Source organism: Medicago sativa, chromosome 4 (assembly GCF_051527215.1).
Source record: "Medicago sativa cultivar Bolivia chromosome 4, Bolivia_mono, whole genome shotgun sequence".
In the NCBI taxonomy this organism is placed as follows: domain Eukaryota; kingdom Viridiplantae; phylum Streptophyta; class Magnoliopsida; order Fabales; family Fabaceae; genus Medicago; species Medicago sativa.
Genome location: NC_140752.1, coordinates 69,935,067 through 69,946,517, shown reverse-complemented (window position 1 = coordinate 69,946,517; position 11,451 = coordinate 69,935,067). Strand labels below are relative to the sequence as shown.

General features: G+C 32.5%; 1 protein-coding gene across 1 annotated transcript; it reads left to right on the top strand.

Annotated features, from left to right (window-relative positions):
• The first annotated feature begins 6,365 nt into the window (after positions 1 to 6,365).
• LOC146931328 (putative magnesium transporter NIPA6) lies at positions 6,366 to 11,107 on the top strand. Its single transcript, XM_085702806.1, has 9 exons — positions 6,366 to 6,616; positions 7,982 to 8,038; positions 8,128 to 8,218; positions 8,314 to 8,474; positions 8,566 to 8,693; positions 8,970 to 9,107; positions 9,793 to 9,885; positions 10,009 to 10,126; positions 10,294 to 11,107. Exons 1-9 carry the CDS (start codon positions 6,493 to 6,495, stop codon positions 10,386 to 10,388), a joined length of 1,005 nt encoding a protein of 334 aa, XP_085558932.1. The 5' UTR covers positions 6,366 to 6,492; the 3' UTR covers positions 10,389 to 11,107.
• Positions 11,108 to 11,451: the final 344 nt, after the last annotated feature.

Below are 11,451 nucleotides of genomic sequence, written 5' to 3'. Positions count from 1 at the left end.
TGGTATCTATTTGGAAATCTGAGTTTGTGAACCTTTCTTCAAGGAAGATTTTGCTTGTGAAGATTGAAGGAAAGGTTGCGTATGCTATCTCCCTGATTCAACTGGTTTGGGCTTAATTTGTTTTAGCCAAAAATTCGCCAAAGGGGGAGATTGTTGGATATTTGTATGTTGGCTTCACTTTTGCCTAAAACAAATATTCACTCCAGATGTGGAACACAATGTTCCAACATCCAGGCTTGGTATGTACGTTATGTGCCTTGCCTATCTTTACGCACACGTTTGCTTGATTGAAGGAATCCACGCCAGCTTGAGTTGGTCTAAACCGTGTGCAATTATGAGAAGCTCAGAACGATTTGATTTCCTAAGGGAATGTTAATGACTTTGGAAAGTTTTTTAAGGTGATGATAATGTAACTTTTAATGTGCCTACTTTTTAGGAGTTTCCTTATCCGGCCATGTTGATTGAGTAATAAGTCACTGGTGTGATCTGAAGCCTGGTTGATGGAGTTGATGATGCGTTTGCTTCAGTATAAAAATGGAGGCTGCAAGACCTAAAGAATTATCGAAGACATCATTTTACAAAATAGAGTTTATTTAGGTTTTGAGTCTTTTGATTGTGAGCCTTTCGTGTATCATCTTGATGCATGTTTAGGATTGTACTTTGAGTTGTAAATTGTGCACTACTCCGAAGCTTTTAAGCAAGGAGCTAGGTAGATTGTGAACTGCATCTAAGCTTTTAAGCAAGGTTGCATGTTGTTATTTTTGAGGGTAACCTCATTTTATTTGAGTCTGTAATTTGGGAATCACAGGGGATTCTGATCTGTTGTAAAGGAGTGAGATGGGATCTAAGATCTAGGAGTTCCTAGGTTGAAGTCTTGTTGGGGTAGGTCCTAGTTCATAAGTGCAAACGTGGTTTGCTGAAAGCTTTTGAATACGGACTACACTAGTGGATTTCCTTCGTGGCTTGGTATCCCCCAGAGTAGGTGACGTTGCACCGAACTGGGTTAACAATTTCTCTATGCCTCCTTTATTTCTTGTGTGTTATTTTGTTTTATTATGTTGGTTAGCTTAATGTTCTAAACATCATATACAACATCTGTTTTCTGTGTTTCGTGTTGAAACATCTCTTAGAACATCTTAAGTCTAACGTGCCAGAATTTCACAACATTAAATCATCAACATATAAAATAGGTCAAATACCACGTTTGGTCCTTTTAGTTTGACAGAATTTCCAAGTTAGTCCTTTAAGTTTAGAAAGTTTCAATTAGGTCATTTTAGTTTGACAGAATTCCCAAGTTAGTCCTTTAAGTTTCAAAAGTTTCAAATAGGTCTTTTAAGTTGGTAAACTATTTCACTGTTACCTCTGTTGTCAGTTAATAGTTAATTGATGTTGATGTAGCCGTTAAGTTGTTGACTAGGATCAAAATGCTGCCTTTTAAAAGCTCCAGGGTGTCAAAACGTTACGTTTAATCGTCACAAACGATCATTCTAGCACTATAAATGCCGTTTAATAGTGCTAGAAATGCTTTTGCTGTTGTAAATAGCTATCTTTCTAGCACTATAAATGATCATTTGCGGCCATTAAACGTAGCGTTTTGACACCCTGGAGCTTTTAAAATGCATCATTTTGATCCAAGTCAACAACTTAACGACTACATCAGCATCAATTAATTATTAACTGACAGCAGGGGTAACAGTGAAATAGTTTATCAACTAAAAGGACCTATTAGTAACTTTTGAAACTTAAACGACTAACTTAGGAATTCTATCAAACTAAAATGACCTAATTGAAACTTTCGAAACTTAAAGGACTAACGTGAAAATTCTGTCAAACTAAAATGACCAAAAATGGTATTTGGCCTATAAAAATACAAGAAAGGGTATTACTGGGCATGTTACATTTGATAAGCTTCATCTGTTCATTTCTCACTAGCATTGATAAACCTCCCTCTTCATCCAGGCAAAAAAGAACAGGGGACAAGGGGTCACCTTGTCTAACTCCCCTTGAACAACCAAAGCAACCTTCCTTATTTCCATTAACCGGTATGGATGAACAACCAAAGCAACCTTCCTTATTTCCATTAACCGGTATGGATAACTTTGCTGAGTGTAAAATAGTTTGAATCTAATCACAAAAGAGATTACTGAAACCAAAAGCCTTTAACACTTTAATTAAAAAAAATAAATCCAAATTATAGATTCAAAAGGTTTAGCAATATCTATATTCAAAAGGTTTAGCAATATCCAATTTGTTCTTTAGATATTATGTCTGGCAGTGTAAGAGCTAAACTATCTCCAAGATATTTTTTAAAGAATCTTGAATTTGAAATCATCCATGGCTATTGGTTTGAATTGGCTAATTGTATCTTCATTTGGAATCATTGGTATCAGAACTACACTTTTTGCATTCATGTTAGGCAGGATCCAATTTGATGAAAAAATATTCAAGCACATCATATAAACATCTTCCTTGATTATCTCTAAGTATGTTTGAAAGAAAAAAACAATATTTTTTATTTTTCTCTTGTGAAAAGAGTTGTAAAATGAGAAACCATACGACTTTCGACCTATTCTGGATCAGTGATGACTCTGTCTTCAATCTTTAGAGAAACTATCTTCTTATAAGCTTGCATAATTTGAGCAATTTTATTGAAAAAGAATAGTGTTTCTATCCCATTCGTAGTGCCATTTAATTCTAGTCTTTTCTGGCCAAAAAAACTTCTTCCATATTCAGAGGCTTTTATAAATCAATCTTTGATAGCTTCTCTTGTTGCATCAAAGTATCAGTGTAACCATTTGCATTTATCTCTTGTTGAATGGCATCAAGTTTTGTGATTGAGTTTGCAACTTCATTATGAATGTTTCAGAAACATTTGTATTCCAATTTTTTAGTTCAACACACACACACACCCATATATATATATATTGAATAAAACATTTTAAATATTTTGCATATTTTTTTTTTTTGGGAAGCATATGTTTAGCTATACAAATATTTTAATGAAAAAACATATTTTTTATTTTTAAACTTAATATAGTAGTTTAAAACATCTCTTCTAATGAGGGGGAAGGGGATGCACTTTTTGCTGAGCTATTTGAGGTTTACCATTGTTTAGAAGTCCGCTGTCTTCTTCAAAATCCAGATCACTCTCATATGCATGTATATGCTTCTTTGTTCGTGAAGATTTTTAGGTTAAAGGAACATATTCCTAACATTTCTTTCCAACATGTGCTTCGAGAGGGCAACCATCACGCATATTTCTTGGCCAAGCTCGGACGCTCTTCAAGATTAGGTGTGACTTTTTAACATGCTCCCCCATCGAAATTGAAGTCAGTATTGAGGCTTGATGTCCCAGAGCCCTGTTCTTAGGATTTTTTCCTTGGTTTTTTCTTTTTCTTTTTCATTCTACCCAAAAAAAAACCAGTCACGTGTACATGCTTGTGTGGTTTATATTTTTCTTTTGTATTGACATCTACAAACAGAGAAAGTGTTGCTCAGGGACAAACCCAAATACAAGAAGTTTGGGCACACTCACACAAATGCTTACTTTTTAAAGATAAATTAATTTAATGATGTTGAATGATGTTACTAATTTATTTATCACTTAATTTTCTTCATTGTTGCGTGTGCCCAAATAATTTTATTTGTGTTTGTATCTATTCACACAAATGCTTACTTTTTAAAGATAAATTAATTTAATGATGTTGAATAATGTGAATAATTTATTTATCACTTAATTTTCTTCATTGTTATGTGTGTGCTCAAATAATTTTATTTGTGTTTGCTATGTAAGACTTTCTCGTACGAATAACTATTCTTTCTGGATTGACACATTAAACCATGTAAACGAAACTTTACCAAAATAAATCATTTAACCAAAAAAAATTAATTTGCTATGTGCACAAAAATATTTAAGCGTGACATAATAATAACAATCACAATCAAATCAATTACTTGTGCAATCTGTTTGAGATATGTATCATTGTTGTATTTTTTGTAAGTTCTTTAGAGAAACTATAGACATCAATATTTTATGCAATCTTTCATGAATATATCACTATTGAATTCATCGAAGAATTCATGGATGATAAAAATTTATTTTTTTAGGTTCTTCAAGAACTTATTTCATATCTAATCAATTATTTGTACGATCCATGTATTAATAGTGAAGAACTCTTCAATAATTCATGGAGGATAAAAATCGATTTTTAATTACTTCAGGATTTATATAACCGATCTAATCCGTTATTTATACGATCCTTCAGGATGTATCACTATCGAATTCTTTGGAAATTCATAGAGAATAAGACTGAATTTTTAAGTTCTTCAAGAACTTATGCAACAGATTTAAACAACAAAATCAACTCTCTAAGCAATCTTTTATGGATTAACGCTTTTGAATTTATCAGGAATTCAAAGATAATAATATTGAATTTTTCAGTGACTACGTTTTTGCATTCTTTAGGAATTCACGGAGAATAATATTAAGTTATTTAGGAACTACATAATTAAACAACAAAATCAACTCTCTAAGCAATCTTTTATGGATTAACGCTTTTGAATTTTTCAGGAATTCAAAGATAATAATATTGAATTTTTCAGTAAATACGTTTTTGCATTCTTTAGGAATTCACGGAGAATAATATTAAGTTATTTAGGAACTACATAATATATCTCTTATAATATGAGATAAATCCTTATGCAATACTTCAGAAATGCACACGAAATAAATAAACATAGAAATATAATACAATTAACATAATAATGATTTAATTTATCTATAAGACACTTATTCTAATTCATGGAATTGTAACCGTATCTTACTTACTAAAGCTTGTCAGGTCAAGCTAACCCTAACCCTAACCCTAAAGCTAGCATTTTCCCGCTCATTCTAAAGCATTTATGTCGACGCTTGACCACCTCACCTTTAATACACGCCATAAAGTCATTTCATTACAGGTTGTAGTAACTGCCATTTATAACACGATTGCATATTATTTTAATTTTTGAAATTGAATAACACACGATTGCTGTATTAATTGTCATCCCAAATTAGACCCGTGAATTACGTACAAAATTGTATAATGGAAATAAAATAAGACACAATCAATTTTATATTGATTAGCATTAAAACCACACGGTTGAAAATTTCTTTTAAAAACAAAAGAGGCCACACGGTTGTATATATAAAAAAAAAGGACCTTTTGCATATTAAAAGAAAACCACACAGTTTGCATAATGGAAATAAAATAACACACAATCAATTGTACATTAACTAGCATTATTGTATAATGGAAATAAAATAACACACAATCAATTGTATATTAACTAGCATTAAAACCACATGGTTGAAAATTTCTTTAAAAAAAAAAAGGAGGTCACACGGTTGCATATAAAAAAAAACACAACACCTTTTGCCTATTAAAAGAAAACCCCACGGTTTGCATAATGAAAATAAAATAACACTCAATCAATTGTACATTAACTGTTATGACTTATTCTTCTATGGTATAATATTGGCTTAGGTAACATTTTGAGTTTCTACATGAAAATAAGACCCGTGCGTCATCACGGGTCATGGTTCTAGTAACCTATAATCATTGATACAAAACCTATAATGTACAAAAATTAAAACTTATTTACTTAAAAATATAATCATGATACAAAAATTAAAACTTACTCCCTCCGATCACTATTATAAGAAAAAGTTCATTTTTTAAATTCATTCAATAAATGATGTATGTAGTCTATATATAGACCACATACATCATTTATTAAATGAACCTAAAAAGTCAACTTTTACTTATAATAGTGACGGGAGGGAGTACTTATTTAGAATATGTGCAACAAAGTAGTACTCCCTCCGGTCACATATATAAGCAAATAACAATTTTTTAGATACATCCAATAATTAATGTATCTAACTTAGAAATGTGACTGGATACATTAATTAATCAATGTATCTAAGAAGTCATTTTTTGTTTATATATGTGACCGGAGGGAGTATGAGATAAGTAAAATGGTGTCATAAGATAAGTAAAAGGGTATGTAGACATCCACTAATTGTGTTGATATTTATTGGGAAATTTATAGAGTAATTAACTAAAAACAAGTGGTGATTGAATCCATGATCATATTAATTACATGGATAGAGATGGAGGCCGATCTGGGGCGGAATTTTAGCAAAGCAGATAATCAACCCGGCGGGACATTTGCGGAAACTTCTGAAACGCAAAGGACTATTTTATTTTATCAATAATCATTTAATTTTAATTTTTTTTTTGACAAAAATATTGTATTATTAATAAAAAAAAAAGAAAATAAAAAGAAGAGGAATAAAGTGCTGTTTTTGGTTTGCAAGTCATGAATGAGAGATTGTGAGTCAATGAAGAAGCGCTTCTTTCAGTGAGAGAAGAAACAAAGACTGTATTGCGCCATTCTCTGTGATCGCTATTCACACCTCCATTGGCGGGAAAGATATATTATATAGTAATGGGAGTTTCGGAGAATTACAAAGGTTTGATACTTGCGGTTTGTTCAAGTGGATTCATTGGTGCTAGTTTCATCTTGAAGAAGAAGGGTCTTAAACGTGCTGCTTCACGCGGTACTCGTGCAGGTACACTAACTTTTTCATCTATTCAATTCAATTCAATTTACATTTTCACGCTTTGTGTTGTTGTTAGTTAGTTGTGATTTTCACTTTTCAATTGTCTTGCGATTCAATTCTAGAATTTAGTGGGGGTATTCTACCTAGTGAGTGAATTTAACAATGATCACGTGTTTTGGGCCTTGGATCAGATCTACAACATATCATAAGTTGTTTTCATTAGTTTTTTCAATTGTATCAAAAGTGTTTATGCCACTAAGTTAAGCTTAAATAAGCCAATCCTAACAGACCATTATCTGTGAGGCTGTTTGGAAAAGCTTATAACAAACAACTTATGAGAGGTTCTTGAGCTGTTTTCATAAGATCTCCAAAATAGCTTATGAAAACAGCTTATATCTTATATGAAAACAGTTTAACTTTTCTTTTGTTATAGAAATAGCTGATGCAAAAGCACTTATCATGCTAGTGCTATAAGTTCAAATTAAGTTGTTTATCTAAACAGTGCCTTAATTTGTTTGCGGTCTTAAGCATGGTTTTGGATAAACATTATTGTACTCAAAACATTGAGTTTTAAGTTTACACTTTACAGTAGAATTCAATATTAAAAAATTCATTTTTAATAAATTTTAGGGTTAATAGATCTTTAGGCCAAACAAAAACGAAAATTTCTTGAAAAAAAAATAAAATCGGTTTTTGTTTGGCCTATTAGGGGGGTAAATCAAAACAATTTTTTTTTACAGGGGGTGAATCAAAAAAAAAAAAAATTTACAGGGGGGAAAACCGGAAATAACCTATATTACAGGGGGTAAAGACCTATTAACCCTAAATTCTAATATGAAAGTTTCAATTCACTGCAAAAAACATATATATATTTCTGTCAATTTTAGTGTGACATATGCCTTGAGAAAGCTAAACGTATTATGTTTCACTTTTAGTTTTAGTCTGAATGTGGGTTGGAAGTTCCCAAAAGCGGATCAACTTACTCTTGCTTTTTCTGCTAATTTTCACGTGATGTATTAGTTACAACTACCTTCATTGGAAATAAGGGTTGTTTGTTTTACGTGTTTGGTTCTAGGGTGGCGGAAATAGATTTTGATTGATTTGATTTTGAAAAATTGATATTAGCTAAAAGTGAGTTTAAGGTAAAATCGTTTGTGTTTAGATATGTTCAAGAGAAAGTGAGTTGAAATAAATTTGAATGTAAAATTCACGTTTGGAGCCAAATGTTACAAACTTACAAATTCTAATCGAGAAACCCCAAACATGCCAAAATCAAATTTAAGTCTTCGGAGTCATTGTTGACTCTCCCAAAAGTGAATCTAAATATACATTTTGTAAAATTCTAGCTTATGCTTTATGTTTTGAAATTTGCAGGGGTTGGTGGTTATACTTATCTACTAGAGCCACTTTGGTGGGTTGGCATGGTAACAAGTTAGTATAGCAATGCTCTTTCTCTCTCAGGTAGAAGGTTTTAATTTTTGAAATGAAACTCACATGGATTTTGAACTATCTGCCAACAGTGATTACTGGGGAAGCTGCAAATTTCGTGGCTTATATTTATGCTCCGGCAGTTCTAGTCACTCCTCTTGGCGCACTCAGCATCATTGTCAGGTACACATGATTTAATAAAATAAATTAGAAATTTCTGGTTGAATATTGTGATTTTGTGGCAGAAATCAACTAACATATCCGGTATATATTGCCAGTTCTGTTTTGGCCCACTTCTTGTTGAAGGAAAGGCTTCAGAAGATGGGGGTGTTAGGATGTTTGTCCTGCATCGTGGGATCAATTGTTATTGTCATCCATGCACCACAAGAACACACTCCAAATTCTGTCCAAGAAATATGGGAATTGGCCACTCAACCAGGTTGGCATGTATCTCCCATTTTAGTTTACTCTTAAATTTAATTCTGATCTAGTCTTTAATTAATGCTCTCTATCTTTTCCCTTTTCAACAGAATTTATGATTTATGCTGCCGCAACGGTTTCAGTAGTTTTGGCCTTGATTTTAAATTTTGAACCTCGTTATGGACAGAAAAATATGCTGGTCTACTTGGGAATCTGTTCATTAATGGGTTCACTTACGGTAATTATGTCTATGATAAAAATCATTTTGAAGGAAGTATCATATCAGTGTTGTCGATCGTGGATTGCAGAAATATCGGTTTGTTCGGATTCCGTTATATGCTACAGTGCTATAGCGCCGCTATTCGACAACACTATGTACTAAATAACGTATCGCGGAACAATAATGATTTGTTTAAATTCCGCTACGCCAAAGCCTCTATTTGACAGCATTATTATGTGAGCATTCACTAACTGTATTTTAGTATGCTCATCAATGATTTTTTAAACTATTCAGGTTATGAGCATTAAGGCCATTGGAATTGCAATAAAGCTTACCCTTGATGGAATAAGTCAAATAGCTTATCCTCAGACTTGGTTTTTTGTTATAGTGGCCACAATATGCGTCGTTACACAGTTGAATTACCTTAACAAGGTGAGTGCAGAATTTTAAACTCATCCGGTGCAGCTTATAACCGAAACTATAAACTATTGTTTATTTAATATACTGGACGCAAATTTTCAAGTCTGGCCTTGATTTTATTTAATGCATGAATTATAGTTTCTTACACTAGTGTGGTCCCAGGAGGCAAAGCCTCTTCTGTGTTTTTAGTTATTTTGTAAGGAAAACTTGTGAAATCACAGTCACAGCCTCATAGGGATGCTCTACTAGTTTTAACATCGGTAGCAGAAGAGTTGATCTATTTAAATTAGGTTTGTCATGAATCAATATAATATTCAGTCGTCTATAAAGCGTAAGCTTGCAAGTGAGAAGTCCTTCCCCTCCTATCTGCATAATAACCAAAAATAGCCAATAATGATTTTTATTCAGGAGTGGGTCAGTAATAACAGGTTACCAAATTACGATAACATGACACGGCCTATTGCAATTAATACATAGAAGCTTAAAATGCATTTTCGCGAAAGTTTTTTCCTTTGTTTAAGCAATGTTGCAAACTGAAGAAACACAGTTGCAGTAATGTTTTGTCAACTGATAAGTATCAGTTCCTACAGACACCAATTTTCTTATTGTCCATCTATGTTGTATCAGTAAGTTATAATTCCTTATTCTTTTAAGAAATTTTGAGCTTATTTTATTTCACTATTCAACTATGTTTCAGGCCCTGGATACATTCGATGCAACCATTGTTACTCCTGTATATTATGTGATGTTCACAACTCTTACTATTATTGCCAGCGCAATAATGTTTAAGGTAGGCGTAGGACAATCAATTCATGTTTCATGCATTCTTTTGGGGATGTATCAAAACTTTTCGTCTGTTGAACACTGGTATATGAAAAGATTGGCTGTTTTTTTTCATTGATTTGCATTACAGGATTGGTCTGGTCAGGATGTCAGCAGCATAGCTTCTGAGATATGTGGATTCATCACCGTCCTTACGGGAACAATAATTTTGCATGGGACTAAAGAACAAGAAGAACCTACTAGGAAAGGTATAGAATAATATTTTACTCTAATTCTTTAAAAAAAATATATATTTTACTCTAATCTCAATCAGTTTCCACATGTTTGTCAATGCGTTAATAAACTATCTCATGAACCATAAGATTTCTCTATAACAATGGAACCTCATGAAGTGACAGTATCTTCTCTGGTGCAGGGAGCATGTCATGGTTTATGAGTGAAGATTCCGCAAAGTGCGTTGAGGATGAACACCTTATCGTTATAAATGGTTCGGATCGTCTTGAAAATTGACGTTCCTTTTGGGTTGATGGAAGAGAACATATTTTATACGCAACAATTCAATTCAATGTGCCTGCCTATGGTCGTGATGTGGTGCATCATTGCAGTGGGGATTGCTTGTTTTTCATGCTGGAGCTTGAATTCAAGCACTCCATGGTACTATATATAGTTTTTTTTATCATTCTTCGCAGGCTGTTGTGAATACGGCTATTCTCTAGACCCATCTCAAAGTGCCGCTAACTAATAGTGATTCGAGGGCTTAATCATTTTCCAATTGAACTGGGGTTGCTGTCTCATTGCAACCATTGAGATTTTCGGACTGATCTCGTTGTACGTTATGTTGTTCAGAATAGTCGGTGTAAGTGTGTGACTTTTCTTTTTAATACTTCCGTAGAAAGTAAGCAATTGTTTATAGGCAAATATTAACTTATACCTTAAGGTACAAGTTAAGAGATTAAATATAGAAACATTTTATTGGAAATTGTGCATTCTATGTTTTAGAAATTTAAAATCTTATGTTTTCAAGACAGAAATTATGTTTTACTTCAATTTTTAGCTTCTTAACTTGTGCCCTTAGGGCACAAGTTAACACAACCCTTGTTTATATGGTTCAATCTCTATATATTTTCTCATTTATAACTAGATATCTTTTTGTTTCTTTGATTGGATGTGATAAATTACATTGATTCGTTGTCTCCCATTTAAATGTGAAAGATTATATTCTTTTGATATTCTGCAATGGATCAGTTGGTTGGATATTGTGGTCATCTATCTTTAAGAATGTTTTTCTGTTTTTGTGAAGATTCCAAGAGCATTAGCGAATACAGATGACCTAATGGTGATTATGGTTGATGACGACGCATTAACAATATTGGATAATATTCCCTAAAAAATAATAATATTGGATAATATAAAAATATTATTTTGATCGTATTTGCAATTTTTTTATAACAGTACATGCCATTTGTATGTATGTACGATAAGAATTATTTTGGTTCCTAAACGTGTAACAAGTAGCTAGAATAGATAATTTAGTTTGTTTAGATACAACTGTATAAAAAAGATTTTTTTGTTA

Coding starts and splice junctions, on each gene's coding strand:
- LOC146931328 (XM_085702806.1), top strand. CDS start 6,493: ATGGGAGTTTCGGAGAATTACAAAGGTTTGATACTTGCGGTTTGTTCA. Junction 8,694..8,969: donor CATTAATGGGTTCACTTACG/GTAATTATGTCT, acceptor TAAACTATTCAG/GTTATGAGCATTAAGGCCAT. Junction 9,886..10,008: donor CCAGCGCAATAATGTTTAAG/GTAGGCGTAGGA, acceptor TTTGCATTACAG/GATTGGTCTGGTCAGGATGT.